This window comes from Hydra vulgaris, chromosome 02 (genome assembly GCF_038396675.1).
Source record: "Hydra vulgaris chromosome 02, alternate assembly HydraT2T_AEP".
NCBI classification, from domain to species: Eukaryota; Metazoa; Cnidaria; class Hydrozoa; order Anthoathecata; family Hydridae; genus Hydra; species Hydra vulgaris.
In genome coordinates, this window is record NC_088921.1 from 35,300,685 (window position 1) to 35,320,442 (window position 19,758).

Below are 19,758 nucleotides of genomic sequence, written 5' to 3' on the forward strand. Positions count from 1 at the left end.
AAAATCATTGGAGATTCGATATAACCATTGACTGTGGTTTGAATAAAAATTTGTTACATCATTGTATTGGAAACCATTATTTTTTCTTACAAAAAAAAACCGTTCTTGTAATATATTTATAATTTTTTTTTTTAATATACATACGAATATGGTCTTTTTAAAATATTTTTCCATTTTAAAAATAATTATATGCAATTTGTCATCACATGGAGACCAAAAATAATATGCATGTTTTGCTCTGCAGCTATTAACACGGCGTTGTCGAAGCAAATAGACATAATGTAGAAATGTACAGATGCTGTATACATTAAAAGCAATGATGAATCACAAAAATAAATAAACAAGTTTTATTCAGGTTTAAAAGTTAATTATTCAAAATTAATTTGTCATTGGTAATGACGGTTATCATAACAATTCTCTTATTATGTGTGAAGTATGAAAAGTATTATTATGAATTGTCACGTGTGGAGCTCCGCAAGGTTAAGGTGCGCAAAGAAGAATATTTAACTAAGAAGTTTACGCCTCCCTCCTTACTAATATTGCTTATCTGGCCCGAGATTCATCGAACCTCAAACCTCTTGGTTCTTATCCAGAACACCAACTACTACGCCACAACTAAAATTGAAATTTTTACTTTGTATTATTGGTATTTTTGGTTAATTGGTCTTTAAATTAACATTAACTATTCATTTTTTTTATAAAAAAAATTTCGTAAGATAAATATTAGGAAAAACGTCTAATATAAATTTGTAATTAATTTCCTACCTATGGGCCTAAGTTGTAAAGTACGATTTCACTCCAATTCAATCAAGGCCATCGCAAGGTTGTAAAGCACCCCGAACAAAATATATATATTTTTAATAACAGTAATAATTATAAAATTAAACGAGTATTTATAAGAAAAAGATAAATATTTTTTTCAGAAAAAAAAAAAGATACAAATAAATATTTAAGAGCGAAAAATCTTTAAAAAAATGTTTCCTTTTATAATTTTCTTTTCTTTGAAGGAGGTTTATGAGTTTCGGTTGACGACTCACTGGTTATATTAGATATTTTGTTCGAAGAAACACTGGGTGCATTGCATACTCTGTTCGACGAGCCACTGTTTATATCAGATGTCTTTAACCAATTATGCATCAACAAGCAGCTTCTAGATTTGCGAGCTCCGTCACTAATAGAAAATAATAGCATATCATGACAAAAACAGGTTTTGTATACGTCGTGTATAACTTAGTGCTACATTTTGCATAACTTGAGTGCAATATTTTTTATTTTACAAAATTATTCATGTTTCAGCAGTTAAACATTTTACGGACTGCTTTTAAGGTCTCATGTTTCTCAGATTAAGTACTTGAAAATGCTATTTCGATGAAGCTATAACTCATAACATTTTTTAAACCATTATAACTATTTTTTAACCATTAAAACTATTGACCTTGCTCTTATAACCTGAGGAATGCTGAAATATTAATGAAAACTGTTTCATTGACTAGTCAAGTTAATAAGGATTCTCATTGTCGAAGACAGATTTTTGTTGTTTGGTTCAGGTAATCGTCAGAAATATGGTAATTAAAAAATGAATATGTATATGCAATATATTGAAAGTCCTGAAATGTGGCTTAACAAAGACCTATATTGTAATAAGCCATTACCGAGCGTTGAGAGTCTGAAAGTTACCTGAAACGCCAAAAAAAGGTACCGTAATACCTGCACTATTTCATTTTCATGCATCAGTTATTAAATTTCCCAATTTCACATTTACCAATTCCTAAATTAATGAAGTACTATGATTACTTATAAGTGTTATAAAATATAAAGTACTTTTCATAAAGATATTTTCATAAAAAAATTCCTCCATGCGCTAACTTTTTCAGACGTTTTCCTTTTCGTTGATCTCCATATTTCCGCTTGACTTAGAGTTTCAACTTCAATACCACGCTTATTTAACCTTTTATAAATTTTAGCTGATTTATGTGTGATTAACGACTATCAAAAGGCCAATCAAAACAACTTTTTATCGTTTTATTCTCTTAATTTTTTTATTTTAATTGGCTCATAGTTTATGAACCCAATCTGAACAAGGTTCTTTTGACATAGTTAAAGTGCTAACTAAAGAATTTACTTTGCTTATGGAAGTTTTATATTTTCCGTGAAAAACTTTGACTCTTTCAGTGTGTAATAATTTGTTTATTAGAATTGTTATAAAATTCTTCTAAAGATCATAATTGTATGTATTAAAATTACATGTTTTTTTTTCCCCCATGCCCATCTTCATTTTCTCATTTATCTGATTAGAAGGCTTGTTTACAGAAACTTTTTTTTTTTTTTTTTTTTAATACTGTTATTTAGGTGCCCCAAGAAGACCTAACGGTCTTGTCACAGAGCACCGCGGATGTGCATTTAACCAGAAAGTTCACGCCCTCTTCCTTACCGTGACGCGAAAATATGTCCAAGGCTCGTTTCGAACCTCGATCTCTTGCTTATAAAGCAAGAACTCTAACCACTGCGCCACGGCTGCACAAACTAAAACAGAAACTAAAGGTACTACACTTAATCACTCCGTAATAATACCTATAATGGGATACAAATGTGTCCCATTATAGGTATATAATGTACTAATGTTTATTTATATACTTATATATATGTATACAACTAATATATCTATATAGGTATATATGTGAAACATTTAATTAATAAACTAATAACTAAGTAATAACTGTAATAAATAAGTAATAACTGATTCTATTTTTTATGTAGAGCTATTTTTACCAAATAAGTTTACCCAAGAAAGTAATTTATCTCGAAACTTAGCACAAAAAAAAAAATAATCAAGATTGTTTTAAAGCTATTTAATTTCCAATAAAGGAAACATTTACTTTAGTTTAACTAGGAATGGTCTTATTTACTATAATAAATTTCTAAAACCATTCTAAATTTTAATTATTTTCATTAAAAAAAGAATCAAAATATGTTTAAGTCATAAAATCTTAACAACTTTTTCCAAAAACAATGTTTGAAAAAACTCTATGAAATAAGTTTTCTTCGAGAAAATACTTTTATTCTTATCCTCAGGGTTCAATTAATTTTCATAGAATTTAAATTACTTTTAAACATATACTTCTTTGTTAAATTTAAAACATCTTATCTATCCTGCGTGAACACTGGTCAAACTACTGGAGACAGCGACAGATCCAGGAATTTTTGGTAAATTTAGGAAGGTAAAAAGAGTTAGGAAGGTACTAGTTTAAATTTCTCTTTCACAAGAGAAGTGTAAAAACCTAAACAATTTAAAAATATATAAGGAAAAAACCTAGATAGTGTTCATCTTGCATAAACAAGAATGGTGTCACATAACCCTTATAATGGAGTACACCTAATGGTGTCACATAATCCTTCTAGTTTAAATATAAAGTTGCCATTTGCTTATTGGATCAGCATAAACAAGAATGGTGTCACATAAACCTTCTAGTTTAAACATAGAGTTGTCATTTGCTTATATGTTAACTGAAAAAAAAAAACTACATCCCTATTATATTTAGGAACAACAGAAATTATTTTTTAAATCATATTTGATACTATAATTAAATTTATATATTAAAAAAGGAACTAAAAAAAGAAAATACTTTTCATCAATTCTCTTCAAACAATTAGAACTATCATTTCGTACATTATTGACAAATGTTGAAACAGGATACCATTGTAAACAATCTAATGGTAGCAACAGCTTTAATGCCTAAAAATATTACCAGTATCTAAATATCTTAAAAACATTGTCAGTAAGTTTAAAAAAAAAAATTTAAAATCTTTTAGCAAACATCATTTTACATTTTCCCAAGTAACAGATGTTGTGTCCAGCCACTTGTCAACTGCATCTGGACTGTCTAATATTGCCTTTAAAAAATATCTATTCACATTTCAATACAATATTTTATATTATAAACTTTGCTTGTTTTAAATTTTTTGAACTAAAGCAAGCAGCATTTAGACAATTAATATTTATATATAGTTTAATAGTGATTCATTTCAAATATATTGTGATTTAGGTAAAAGAACTTAAATTATCAAAACATATTAACCTTAAAAAAAACAAATTTTTTTAAAAACAAATTAATCTGACTTAAAAACATGAAAACCATCAGATTTAAAAATTAAAGATACATGACATGACATGACATACAGGCATGCGATCATGCAACCCTTTAAATGTGTCAGATGCATCAACAGTAATAATGGTGTAGGTGTAGATTTCACCTTCCTAAAAAGAAAATCATATAAGATTTTTAAAATAATAGATCAGCTGAAGTAATAATAAAACACATAACAACATGATAAAATATAATACACAAATATATATTTATATATACGTACATATATATACTTCAAGTTCTTACTTCTGAAGAGTGTTTGTCAAACAAACCAGCCATAGTTAACAGCTGCTTTTCTTCTGTATCTGGCTGTGGTTTAACATCATCTTTGAGGTGAATATAATATGGCTGCTTTTTAGTCCCTGTAGTCTGCCATTCATAAAATCTGCATAAATAAAACAATTATTTTATTTTACTAATTTCAGAAAAAATAAAACAAAATAGTAATTCTATTAATAAACAAATAGAATATATAATATTAAAAAAATAATATTGCAGTGGTGAATTTTCAGCATTGTTTGAAAATACACTACTGTTTACAACAAGTATACTTGAATAAAATACTCTACTAAACCTCATTAAAGATAATGCTCAAATGCATCTGATCACACTTAATGCTCAACTGCATCTAATTGTATGTGATATTCTTATGCTAAAGCATCCAATACTGCTTTAAGATGTCTAAACTTTTAAATGTTTGTATGAATAGACATTAACATTAACATAAACACAAACTTCTGAATTTACAAAAATTATTATTTAAAAATATTAATCCTGTATTGGTAAAACATTGGTGTCTGTTATTCTCCATGCATGGTGGAGGTCAAATAAAATGTGATCAAATATAAAACAAACAAGCTAATTCTAGATTTTCTGATACAAATTCGAATACAAATGTATGCAATCTGGATTTTCCAAATAGAAATACAATATTCTATGTTCAGAAAAATACAAATACTTTTTATTTTTTCAAAATAATCAATTAACTTTATAAATACAAATCTTTTTTTTTTTAAACATAAATAGACATAAATGTATTTAAACCATATTTTTTGTATTATATATTTAAACATTTTGAAACTTAAAATTTGTTGCACCTAACAAAAATAAATTTTTAAAAACAATTTTTGTTGCAGCAACTAAAATTGCAAAAAAAAATACAAACAAAAAAAAAAAACACTTTTTCTTCCTTCTGTTTTTTTTTTTTGGGTTAAAAAAACGTGTTATTTTGCTTTTAAGCCAAATAACACGTTTTTTGGTGGTTTTTTATGGTGTAAACTACATGCATTTACTAAAGTTCCGGTGCTTTATCGTTAACAAAGTGAATCACGTCATTAAGTAATTCTTATTTTGTCACATTGGTTTGACAAGGTTCTAACTGAAACTTTTTTTATTAGAAGGATTTAGAAAAAAAATCTTTTACTTTTTTTTAATAGTAATTAAAATTGTTTATCTTCTTATTTTTTTATTTGTTCATGTATTCTTCTTTTGGTTGACATAAACATACATAAATAAATAAAAATTATATAAATATTTTTATTTGAGCATTAAAAAAAAAAAATTTATTTGCAATTCTCCTAATATAGAAAAAATCAGTTAGAACCTTTTTTATTTTTGTTTTAGTAAAACAAATTGTTTGTAAATGCAATCAAAAGGGGTCATCCATATAGTACTTCACCCTGTATTTATCAATTCTTAACCCCTTCCCTCCAGTCACAAACAATCACATACACCTGAACCCCCTCTCCCTTCTAAACTGTGATAGCAGTTTTGACGTCAAAAATTTTTTTAAAGATTTAAATGTAAATACTTTGCAGCATTTTAAAAACTTAACCTAATGAGAGTAAGGCAATACACATAAATGTAAGAAGTGTAAGTAAAAACTTCAACAAACCAAAGTTTTCATACTTAAATGACTCAAATAAGTATAAATAAAGCTGTAATATGAAAAAAACTGTTTTCAATTTGATAACTTTCATAAATGTTATGAAAAAGTGAAAGAGTGCCACCAGTTTTTTAAAATTTCCTTTGTTAATTATTTTTAATGAATGAGTTCAATACTTTTGCAATGCTTTTGTTACGTAACTATAACTCTTTATAATAGATAAAAAATAATATAAAAATTAATATCTTTATAATAGATATAAAAAATAGGCAAATATTTGATTAAGTTGTTGTGCGTGTAATGTAAGTTAAAAATGGAATTAAAAAATATAACTCTGATGAAACATCTGAAATCTAATGGAATATAAAAAATTAAATAAAAGAATTTACGAAATGATCTAAACAACCAACACCTGAAGAGAACTGCAAAATAAATTATTTTACACTTTAATATAACATAAACTTGCTGAATCAGCCTCAGCATCAACATCTTACAACTATTAGTACACAGAAGTAAATGACTTTTTAGAATGAAAGGCTAAAGTTGTGAACAGCTGATATACTTAATTACTCAATGCTTTTTTGTTTCAGCTTTTAATGATTAAATATTATACCAATAATCATGTAAACACATGCTAAATATAACTAAAATATATTTATAAAGAAATACAATTACCCATCAGCCAATACGATACATCTCTGACCTTTTTGAAGAATATTCATAAAAGACTTTTTGCTTGTTAAAGTATCAAGCCTACAGTTTATCATGTTAAATGCAAATGTCTTTGGGCAGCCTTTATGCCATGATGGAACCAAGCCCCACTGCATTGGTTGCAAAACTCTTTCATAATTGCAGTTGATTAACAGAATAGCTCTAAAAAATATTAATTTTAAAATTAATTCTTCCAAAACAAATAAAAAAAAAGTACATAATTGACAATGCCGAGTCAACTTCTTATTACGTATGTATACTTTTAGGTAGAAAAGTAATTTTTATTTATTTTTATTGCAATTAAAATTGCATTATTTTCTGCACTTAATTGCAATAATGTGAAAAATTCAATAATGAAATCAAAAGTAGTTTATTGTTTAAATTAGTTCTTTTAAAGTTCTGCTGTATCAACAAAAGTGCAATAATATTTTGTCAAAACTTTAAACTACTCTAACCATTCTTCCAACTTTACATTTACTGATTGATCTGCACCAACCAGTTGCTAAGATAAACAAGGTCATTTACATTTTCAGATGATAAAGAAACTCTCTTCTTTTGTACAATATGATCCGCAAGAGAAAACAACCTTTCGCAAGATACAGAAGTTGTTGCCAAGTACTTCTGTACTATTGAGGCCAGCCTGCTGGCTGAGGCTGACACTAATCTTTATAACAATGGAAAATACACCAACAATATAAAATAAACAAACAAAACTATAAACAAATATAGTAAAAATACAAAATACAAAACATTTTTTTTATATATTAATACTAATATAAATTAATATAATAATAGTAAGAATAAGCAAAAAATATATAGTGAGAAACGAAAACTTTTATAGACAGCTTCACAAAAGAAAAATTAAGTAAAGCTTGTGAAGCTTAAAAAAAAAACGAGCGAATGAAACTCATGACAAACTCATTGTTAAGACTAAAAAGTTGAAAATAAAATTTAGCAAAAACAATTGCGAAAAAATATAATTTTTTACCAAAATAAAAAGTGAAGATTAACTTTTCGATTCAAATTTAATAGTTTTGTTAACTAATGATTGACAGGTCTGTTTGGAAACAATTCTTGTGCAGTCCTGTCAATCTTTACTTTAATAAACATTAAATTTAAATTAAAAAGTTTATTTTTCACTTTCGGACTTTCAAAATGAAAAGTCTGTCAATGTGCAATAAACTAACTGTTGGCATTAATTAATTATGTGTTTACGCAATAAAAACACATTAATTTGCCCAGCCGTAATATATATATATATATATGTATATATATATATATATATATATATATATATATATATATATATATATATATATATATATATATATATATATATATATTATATAGTTTTTTCCATATTTTGTTGACAAAAAGTAAAAATTAAAATACAAGACCGGAATTATTTTTTTTTATTAATTGAGACACTGCCTGCCCCAACCAAACCCTCAGTCTATGTAGCAACATTCCCTTGCGGGTCAGGCTAAAAGATAGTAGATGTAGCAGCACTCCCTTGCGGATCAGGCTATTTGTCAGTTGATGTAGCAGCACTCCCTTGCGAGTCAGGCTATTTGTCAGTCGATGTAGCAGCACTCCCTTGTGAGTCAGGCTATAAGATAGTCGATGTAGCAACACTCCGCGCATGATTTACAGTAAAAAAATATAAAAATAAAAACATTTTATTAAAAAAATTAAAAATAAAAACATTTTATTAAAAAAAATAAAAACATTGTTTATATTGTTAAAAACATTCAGAATGTTTTTAAAACATTCTGGTCAATTAAATTTGCGTTTTTGTGGTTTTTTTAAAAAACGATTTATTTGTAATTAAATTAATGGTTTTTAGTTTCGTCCAACACGCAAATGTTGGACGAAAGTCAAAAGTAATTAAAAGTGACGTATGTGTTGGCATAAGAATCACTTTTTTCCTTCTGCTCTTCCCAAAGACAACAAACCATAGATCTATTTATATATATATATATATATATATATATATATATATATATATATATATATATATATATATATATACACACACATATATAGGCTTGGTCAGGAAGGCGTGTGATTTCATGTCATACTATGACCACGCGAATACTATTTGATTTTACTTAACTCGACTACAACTGTTAATATGTTTTGAAAATTTGTATACGTTTTAAAAATGCACTAAAAAACTTATCTTAACTATAAAGAAACTTAAAAAAAAACTTATTGTTAAAGAAGCAAATAAATCTTCGTAAAAAAAATAACGAAAAAGAAAATAAAAACAACTCAACTAAAACTAAAATAAAAAAATTAAATTAAAATTTAATTAAAGTAAATAATAAACTATAATGATAAGATTATCTAAATTACATTTGGAATAAATAACTTTGAATCATTTATCTTTACTAATGATTTTATAATATAATATTATGCGAAATGCTTTTTAAATAAAGTAACAACATACAACTGACGATTGTTTTATAAATGTTTAAAACATTTAAAAGTTTAAAAAAAGACACTTATTCTTCGCACAAAAGAAAAATAATTAAATTGTTTATTTAAAAAATTGATATAATTTTTTTTTATTTAAAAACATTTATAATAAAAAATAAATACTTAGATACAGCAGCATCCAAAAGTAATTGGACAAACACCTTTTTGATTATATTTTTTTATCGAGTTAACATTTTTAAATGAAATTTCGCATAAGCATGTCAAATTATACTACAATTATGAAAAAGAAAACAAAAATCTATTTTGGGAGTAATTACTCAAAATTTTAATAAAAGAATGGAAATGATTGGCTCAAAAGTAATTGGACAAACTAAATATGTCGTTTAAAAAAAAAACTTTTTTAACAACGTATAAATTTTCAGCATTTTTGATGCAGATTTCCGTTAAATAATATATATTATGTTACATAGTGTTATATTCTGTTACATAATGTATATAATCTGTGCATAATCCTAGTACTTCATTAGAAAACTTTTTGCCGCAACAGCAGCATTACATCTATGTGGCATTGAGTCAACCAAATTAATTAAAACCATCAATTGGTATTTCCTCCCAAGTGCGTTTAATCATCTCAAACAAATCATGCTGATTAGATGGTTTCCAAACACTAATTTTTCTCTCAATATGTTCCCAAAGACATTCGATTGGGTTCTGGTCCAGAGATTGTGACGGCCAATCCAAGATACAAACTTTTTTTTGAGCCAAAAATTCTGTGACTAGCTTGGAGGTGTGTTTTGGATGCATGAGGCAGCATTATATCTTTGATTATTCTTTTATACATGTTTTGGTCCATAATGCCCTAAGTGCAATAGATTGGACCTCCATCATGGCTAAAACATGACCAAACCATTACTGAACCACCACCATGCCTTACTGTAGGAACTTGGTACTTAACATAATTTTGAAGACCTATATTTCGAACATATTTAACACCATCAGAACTAAACATATTAAACTTTGACTCATCACTCCATAGTATTTTTGACCATTGGTTTGCTGTCCAATTTAGATGTTCTTTAGTGAATTTCAACCGTGCTCTATGATTTTTTGCAGAAACAAAAGGTTTTTTAACAAGACGACAGTTAAAAAGGTTGTTTTGTCTTAAGCAACACTTTACTGTTGCATAAGAGCAAGAAATTTGATGCGACTGCGTAAATTCTCTATGAATGTCTCCAACACTTTTGTGCAGAGACATTCATAGAGAATTAGAAACTAACTGCTGATCGCGGAATGTTCATATCTATTGAAATTTGTCGCACAGTCTTACCGTTATTAAATGCTTGTACAATCAACTTTTTTACTGCCTCACTTAAATATTTTTTATATCCCATCAGAAAAAGAAGCTTTTTCTGAAGGCAGATTTTTATAAAAATATTCTTTTAGCAAAATTTTGAGTAACTACTACCAAAGGGAATTTTTGTTTTTTTTTCATAATTGTAGCATAATTTGACACACTTACGCAAAATTTTATTGTTTGTCCAATTTAAAATTACTTTTGGATGCTACTGTAAATATAAAAAAATATATTTTTCATTAATGTTTTTATAAAATATCATTAGCAGTGATTTGTTACTTTATTTAAATGCGTTTCAATAATATAAAAATGTAAGTAAAGATCAAAGTTATTTAATTCAAACGGCTTTCAAAAAAGTTTCTTCTTTTTTTTCTTCTCTAATGATTCTTATATAAAGTTTATCAGAGACCTTTAAAGATTAAAGATCGCTGTCTAAAGTCATCACTTATAAAATTTAATTTTTTTTTTTTAATATTTACTTTTTTTCTTTTTAATTATAAAAAAAAATCTAACATAATTAAATAATATAAATAAAAAATTATACAACTTTGTATGATACTTCAATTAAAAGCATTTTGCTAATATAAAAACGATAGTAAAGACAAACATGTCAAAGTTATTTATTTTCAACATAATTAAAAAATCAATTTTTTCAGCTTTGTTAAAAACTGTGGTTAAATCATCAAAACAAAATATTATTTGCATGGTGATATAAAGACTTGAAATCGCACTCCTTCCTGGCTAAGCCTATATATATACATATATATATATATATATATATATATATATATATATATATATATATATATATATATATATATATATATATATATATATATATATATACATATATATATATATATTTTTATATATATATATATATAATTTATATATATATTTTATATATATACATATATACATTCATGTATATACATATATACATACATGTATATACATATATACATACATGTATATACATATATACATACATGTATATACATATATACATACATGTATATACACAGGCCTTGTTAGGAGACTTCGCTGCTTAACGAAAACGAGTAACGCATTGTAAAGGAACTCAACTCAGCAAATATATTTTGTAATGTTAGAAGTTATATTGCGCCACTAGCATACTTTCAAGTACCGCATTGTAACTAAAGTTATTTTATTAACGCGTTAAAAATCATACAGACAGTTTTTTTTTTCTCACTATAACAAAAGTTACAAATAAAATCTAAATTCCTATTTAAAAAATCATTTTTATCATTTTATTCAAATATGAACTAAATTTTGCTTTGAAAAAAAATATTTTTTTCATAAAACGTAACATAATATTTGTTTATTTTCTTATAATTTTACAGTTGGTTTTTGGTTATTTTATTAACTGTTAATAAATTTTACCGATAACATATTCGTGATCATAATTTATTTTCATAAATTAGACGAACGCCATTAAAACTTTACATTATTCAATTGACAATAAACAAAATATCTTATTAATATAATATTTACATTAAAATAAATCGTGCATTTTTAAAACTATTATGACAAAAAATAATTTATATATTTAAAAGGAATTCATATATTTAATTCCGTAAGATAAAACACTTTATTTTCTTTAACTAATTTTTAACAACAACAAAGAAATTATTAAACAAACTGTTTCTTTAACAAAAAATCTATTAGTTTACAATTGCGGTTAAATGCTTTTACTTTATTTCTTCTGAATAAACATCACATAAACGATATCAAAAGATAATTTAAATATTCTAAAAGATAAAAGTTTTTACATAATACAAAACTGCTGAACTCGTAGACAAATCGCCTTTTTGCAGGCAAAATGCGAGCTGCATAAGGCTTCTTAACAAGACCTGATACATATATACACGTATAATACATACATATATAATATATATGTATATATCAGGGATGTGGAGTCCCAAAAAGGACTCCGGATTTGAAAGTCACAAAAAGATTACTTTATCCTAGTTTTTGGTATCAAGGAGCTCTAAAAATATAAATAAGTTTATGGACTACTAATAGGAAAAAAATTAAGTCTTTACTTATATATATATATATATATATATATATATATATATATATATATATATATATATATATATATATATATATATATATATATATATATATATATATATATATATATATATATATAAGTAAAGACTTAGCATTATCAGGTGGAGGTAACTTAATGAGAGGAGCAAGTCTCTGAGGATCAGGTTTTAAAGAGCCATAAAATATATAGTAACCTAAAAAATCTAAAGTCTCAGTTGAAAATACACTCTTCTCTTCATTAAATGTAATTCCAGCATCAATGGCAGCTTATCTGAACTTAAGCAGATTTTCGTCATGTTCATTCTGACTATTTCCAATTATTTTAATTTTATCAATGAAAGGAAAGCAGTCAGTTAGTTCATGTGTTTTAACATTAATGTCATCTATTTTGCGTTAAAAACATGCAGATCCATTGGTAACTCCAAAAGGCATTATAGTATATTGCCACAACTTACTGTCAGCTTCGAAAGCAGTATATGTTCAATCTCTTTTGGATAAAGGTATTTGGTAATATGCTAAATGAAGGTTGAGAGGACTACAAATTATGTATTTGGAAATTATGCTTACAATCGTTTCAATCTTAGGTAAAGGATATGCATTCAATTGGGTATACTTATTAATAATTTCAGAATAATCAGCTACCATACAGCATTTAGTCTTTTCATTTCGGTAGTCTTTTTATGCGGTAGTGGTGTAGTGGTAAAGCGCTCGCTTCATAAGCAAGAGGTTCCGAGTTTGATCCCCACCACGTCCCTGGTAGTACCGCACTCAACTTATTTCTCCGCGCAGCGGCCTTTTTTGTCAAGGTTCGTGTTTCAGAGCTATAGAGTTGAGAGAGAGTTATAACCACTATTAAGTAGCCTCCTCATCTGTAGTGGCCTTCTCGGCCTTGAGGAAGGTGAATAACAAAAAAAAAAATTTACTACTAATACTTGGGCACACCAAGGTGAATTACTTGGCTCTATTATTCCTGCTTGAACCAGGCGGTGTATTTCAGATTTAATAAATTCTCTACCTCTTTGAGAATAATTTCTATATTTAGTGGCAATATGTCAACAATCATTCATGAGATTAGCAAACAATTCAGGAGGTTCAGTTTTCATTGTTATTAAAGCTGCAAACTTTATGGGTGGTCTTTACCTACCATACTTAATGGAAATACTCTCATGCAACTCTTGAAAATCTGTTTTGAAGAGTTATTGAAACATAACAATATTCATCTGATTTTGCTGATAAAGAAGATGATGCCATTCTGATTACACTCTGATCATAAATAACATCTAAATTGAGTAGGGACACTAGACTATTGTTAATGAAGCTTTTGTTTGTACTTCCACTATTAATTAAAGCTTCTGCTTTATACTTATCATTAATAATGATGTTGTGACTGACTCTGAAGAGAGCTTGCTGATGCTGATATGGTGGCACAGAAGTAATCATCATCAATTTTAGGAATAGCAGCAGAAACATTAGATGATCTGCAAAGTTTTTCAAAATGACCAATCTTTTTACATTTGTGACAGATAGCTTCACGAGCAGGACATTTAGTATGTGGATATTGTATGTTTCCACAAAACTAGCACAATTGTTTTAATTTTACTGTAGCAGCTGAGTGATAATCAGTTGTGGATTGTTTTTGTAAGGGTGATTTGATTTCCTGAATAGAGGCAGAGATAGATATGGTCGATTGGGAGAATATGTTTGAATTTTGTTGGGCCACATCTAAAGATCTAGCTTGGTTGATGAAAGGTCTAATGTTTTGTTCTCTAGTAAACATTGGCATATAATGTTGGGGAATAAGCCATTTATAAATGCATCGCAAATCATTTCAGATTTATATTACTTGAGAGGATATATTAAGTTAATTGAATCTGTTAGTTAATGCTTAGCAGTTATCACTAATGCTTAATAACCAATAATGCTTAACAATAATCATTAAGTAAATCCAATCTTAAAATTATATGACAAATGAAGGGCAAAAATATATTTTTTAATTTAAAAACAATGCAATTACATAGAGTTTTGATTCCCCAAAATTCAATTATAAATTATCTTTTTTGTTCAAAACTTTTCTTTAACTTGTTTAATTTTTAACTTATTAATGTCTTCTTTGTTTGTTTTTTTCTTAAACAATTAGTGACTAAAAAAGAGAGAGCACCTCTTGAAAAAATGTATGTATATATATATGTATATGTATATATATATATATATATATATATATATATATATATATATATATATATATATATATATATATATATATATATATATATATATATATATATATATATATATATATATATATATAATAATCAGCATTGATTAAATATCAGCATTTGAAACATTAAAAAATGTGCTTGTTCAATCTTCCATGCAAACCATTGATTAGAATATACTTTTAGAGATTGATGCTTCTGATTTTACCATATCCCGCTACACTTAACCAGGATAGAAGGCCTGTAGCCTTCCATTTACGTACCCTTCGAGGGAGTGGACAATACTATTTATCAGTGTAGAAAGAAGCTCAAGCGATAGTCAAAGCCATAAATCATTGGGCACCATTTTCTTCTAGGTCAACATTTCATTCTCATCACTGATCAACGGACTGTGGCACATATGTATGATTATATATCAAGCAGTAAAATAAAGAGTGATAACATAATGCACCGGAGAATAGCCGTGTCTCCATATTCTTATGATATCCATTATCACCAGATACACTTACTTGTGTTAGATGCACAGCAATAAGTTCAAAATCATTATACGATTTTGAACTTATTGCTGCACATCTAACAAAGGTCCATTACCTTCTTCAACCCCTGAAAAATATATGCTGGCAATTGTAGATGAATACTCTCATTTTCCCTTAGCTTATCCTCTAAAAGATATGACAACTCAGACAATAATTAACTGTTTAGCTGATCTTTTTCCATGTTTGGTATGCCTCATTCATACTGATTGCGGATCCTCATTAATACCTTCTGATTTAAAGCACTAGTTCTTATCAAAAGGGATTGCAACTAGCAGAAATAGTAGTAAACAATCTGAATCCTATAAAGTAAATAAATATTCTTCCTCATAGATTTTCAAGAATTTCTAAACCACCAGAAAAACTTAACTTGTAAATGCACCTGAACACTTTTAAGAAGAAGGTGAATTTTATGTTACTGTGATATATATATATATATATATATATATATATATATATATATATATATATATATATATATATATATATATATCACAAGTATATATTGATATAATATATATATATATATATATATATATATATATATATATATATATATATATATATATATATATATATATATATATATATATATATATATATTATATCAATATATTTATGTTTACATATAAGTATTGTATTATACTATATATTAGGGTTGCCAGATGTACCGATTTTACGAAGGAGAACTAAGTAAAAAAAATATTTTTACATATTTGGCGCAGAATTCTCCTTCGTAAAATTGGGACATCTGGCAACCCTATATATATATTTTATGTATTTTGTTATTTTCTTATAGACTAGTATAATTACAGCTTTTTTGAGCCAATGTAATTAATTTGGTTATTCATTACACACAGGAATTTTACAACCCATATTGCTGGAATAACTTTTTAATAACTTAAATAGTTATAATTGTGTGAAATAATAAATACAAGCTTTTATAAACATAACTATTAACAAATGTAAAATATAAAAAATAACCTACGAAGAAGACTTTGGTCCCTTATTATAAGAAGGCTTGTAAGAACATGAACTACTGTTAATCCATTGCGGTTGCACTATGACACCAGTTTTGGTTTGATAAGAACATGCTTGTGCTATCTCTTTTGATGAACGTACACTAAATGCAATATAATGTATACATTTTACTGTGGATTTAAGTTTGCATGTTTTGTCACTAACAAAATACTGAAAAACTGATATCTGAGGGATTTAGTACGTAATTTTTAGGTTTAAGTTGGAGCAGGTTATATAATTTTATATCTAAAAAAAATGTTGCTCTACTTTTTTTCTAAAAAATTATGTCTGCGATCAAATTGTTAAACTGATCTTATAGTAGAGAAGCTGAGGCTCCTTGGCTATGGCAAAAGTAATTTACTTAGAAGAAAATCTCTGATATAAAGGAGAAGCTTGTAAGCCATGGGTGGTAATCTTCCTGGTGGTAGTATAGCGATTAAAATACTTAGTCCTGATCTACAAAACAAGTTAATGACAAAAAGAGTTTCCAGTTGTAATAAATTGCTTTAACCCTTGCATATCCTCATATTTAAACATAAAGAATGGAGTCATAAAACTGTCTAAGCCAGACAAAAGTGGAACCATGAACGCAAGACTTTGAAAAAAAAAAAGCATACTAATAGTGGGATAAGCATTAAATATTAAAGGATTAGGGTTGAGTAAAAATGGGTATATAATTAGAGTTGCCAGATGTTCAACTTTAAAAAATCAAGGTTTTTATTGTGTTTTCTTAGAAAAATACAGACATCTGGAAAACCTACATAAGATAAAGGTTCACTAATGCAACATGGAAAGAGTCATAGCCATGGTTTAAGCTGAAACAATCATGTCTATGGTTATTTCAGCTTCTAATTGATTGCCATCTATTATCGCAAAAAAAACTATTTTTTCTTTTTCCTTTTTTTTTTTTCGAAAATAAATTTGAACTAAATTTTTAAATAAATCTTAAGATTTGCAAAGTATATAATTATCAAAAATTATCAGTACCATAAAATAGGGTAGCTTTACCATACGAGGTACTTTGCCCTTTATATCACTTTACGGGGTAGCTTTACTGCACGGAGGACTTTTCTCATTTCATTCTAATACCGTGGAAGTGGTAATTCATGGTTGCTAGAGTTTGGACCCTTATTTTTTTAACTGTTTTCTAAAGAAAAAGAAAGTTCCCACTAAAGGAAAATTGCACTAGCAGTAGTCCCAGAATCAAGAAACTGCATCTGTCTTTGATCTAGAATGGTTGCTTCCTAATAAAAATAACATATTTTCAGATCTTGTAAACCTCATAAATCTTGATTTGAACAAAAATGAGTTATTGATACCATTATTTAGTACACAAAGTTCTATCAACATTACAAAATGACTATTTTAAAAAACATATAAAAAAATAAATAATAAAAATAAACAAATTTATTCTTCTCTTGTAAAAAAAAATATTTAAAATGGATTTACAAAGTTTACAAGATAGATTGATGATATTTGACATAACCACCAACTGTCGAATCTGATACAAAATCACAGAAGTTTAAAATGGGAAACCCTATTTTATAGTAGTATAGTAGTAGTTAAACCTCAGTTCCTGAATTTCATTCAATTTTCAAAAGCGATGCTTCATGCTAACGAAAGTACACATAATACGACATGCATTAAAGTTTAATGCATGTTTAATTTAAACATCTATTATTTTCAAATAATCTAATCTTATATAAAAAAACTATTTATTGGTTCTCACTGGAAACTATTAAGAAAGGAAGGGCATCTCAGTTCTGAACAATGATTCTATACAAACACAGTGTTATATAATAACAACACCTTATATTAGAACAAGAGTATCAAATGTTTTACAACAATAATTAATGATTAGTAACATGGTATTTAAAAATTTGTTATGTACAATTCAACTATTCTTCATAGTTTATAAAGGAATTTAGTCTTTAGAATGATATTGAAGTTTTCATAAAAAATTAAAAAAATACTGAAAGATTGTTTAATGAATTTTTTTTTAAGTAAATAATTTTGATTAGAATGGTCCTAAAGAAGTTAGACCATATTCTAATAATTTTGATTAGCATATTCTAAATAGCTTTGTTTAGCATGTTCAAGAAGTTAGGCTATATTCTACAGCAGCCAACGGTTTTTAATCGCATCTCAGTTATAACACGTTTTATGAAAATATGTAAACAACCAAAACTTAGGTTTCACCATTTAAACTTTTAAAGTAATAAATTTTACAAAAAAAAAGAAATAGATAGAAAAGTTTTGTCATAAATCGGTTTCTTTGATGTATTTAATAACCCTATTACTATAGTTTTATAAAAAACATTAAAAATTCACTTGACAATTTAATAGAAGTTATGCTGCATTACCAAGCCGTTCGGCCACACATGACTAAAATGACAACGTTAAGTTAACACGCGAGCTTTAAATAGACGAATTCCCGGTTGCAATCTCAGAACAAGCAAATGAATAAACGAACTATAGAGTAATTCCACGTGAAAACAACAAGTCGAAATAACCCACCATCTCAGAAATACTTGATTTTTGGCACAAATGCAGTTTATAGTGTCGTTAGGAATAATCAAAAATAATTTGGGGCCAATTTCATTATTTTAAGAGTTATGGGTCTTTGAGGTTTGAGATTTTTTACATTTTTTTATTCTCTGCGCTCTTAGCAATGTCTATAGCAACACTAAAATGATAAAGTATACACAGTTACATTAACCATACGTTTACATAATTTAATAGGTATAGAAACTTTAGAAGAAAAAATTCGAAAATCATTACTTAAAGTTATTAGATCTTATATTTGACAAAAAACTTTGAAATGCAAACCAGGTTTTTAACAATAATTTTTCAGTAAACATGTCTAGTTTAAAATTAATTGCAGAAAAGGTATTGATCTATTCATTTTAAATCTTTACAATAATAATTTAGATATAAATACCTGTAAGAAGCAAAAATTATTTCACTGTTTTTTTATGCACATATCTATTTTATTGTTTTAATCTTGCAATTTTATTTTTGCATTTTTATTTACCGTTTTGGTTATAATCTCCATATAGAGGTTATAACTAAAATAATTTCTCACAAAAAAATAATAATTTCTCACATAAGTATTATTATTAATACTCAAATGTTAAAACCAATTGCTCCATTTAATTAATTAAACAAGAAACCAGAAATTCATTTTTATTTTAAACTAAATAAGTATAATCATAGATATGATTACACTTATTTAGTTTAAAATAAAGATGAATTTCTGGTTTCTTGTTTAATTAATTAAATGGAGCAATCGGTTTTAAACTAAATTTTAAACTAAGTAAGTATAATCATAGATATGATTACACCTATTTAGTTTAAAATAAAAATGAATTTC

At 26.7% G+C, this 19,758-nt stretch overlaps 1 protein-coding gene across 1 annotated transcript; it reads right to left on the reverse strand.

The window, feature by feature from the left end:
- Window positions 1-909: 909 nt before the first annotated feature.
- Window positions 910-18,886, reverse strand: LOC101237916 (abasic site processing protein HMCES). Its single transcript, XM_065790718.1, has 8 exons — window positions 18,749-18,886; window positions 16,354-16,488; window positions 6,706-6,903; window positions 4,392-4,530; window positions 4,178-4,255; window positions 3,826-3,891; window positions 3,624-3,733; window positions 910-1,171 (listed from the first exon to the last, which is right to left on the reverse strand). Exons 1-8 carry the CDS (start codon window positions 18,766-18,768, stop codon window positions 985-987), a joined length of 933 nt encoding a protein of 310 aa, XP_065646790.1. The 5' UTR covers window positions 18,769-18,886; the 3' UTR covers window positions 910-984.
- Between the last annotated feature and the right edge of the window lie 872 nt (window positions 18,887-19,758).

Coding starts and splice junctions, on each gene's coding strand:
- LOC101237916 (XM_065790718.1), bottom strand. CDS start 18,768: ATGTGTGGCCGAACGGCTTG. Junction 6,904..16,353: donor AAGGGACCAAAGTCTTCTTC/GTAGGTTATTTT, acceptor AATATTTTTTAG/AGCTATTCTGTTAATCAACT. Junction 1,172..3,623: donor TTGAAGAGAATTGATGAAAA/GTATTTTCTTTT, acceptor ATTTTCTATTAG/TGACGGAGCTCGCAAATCTA.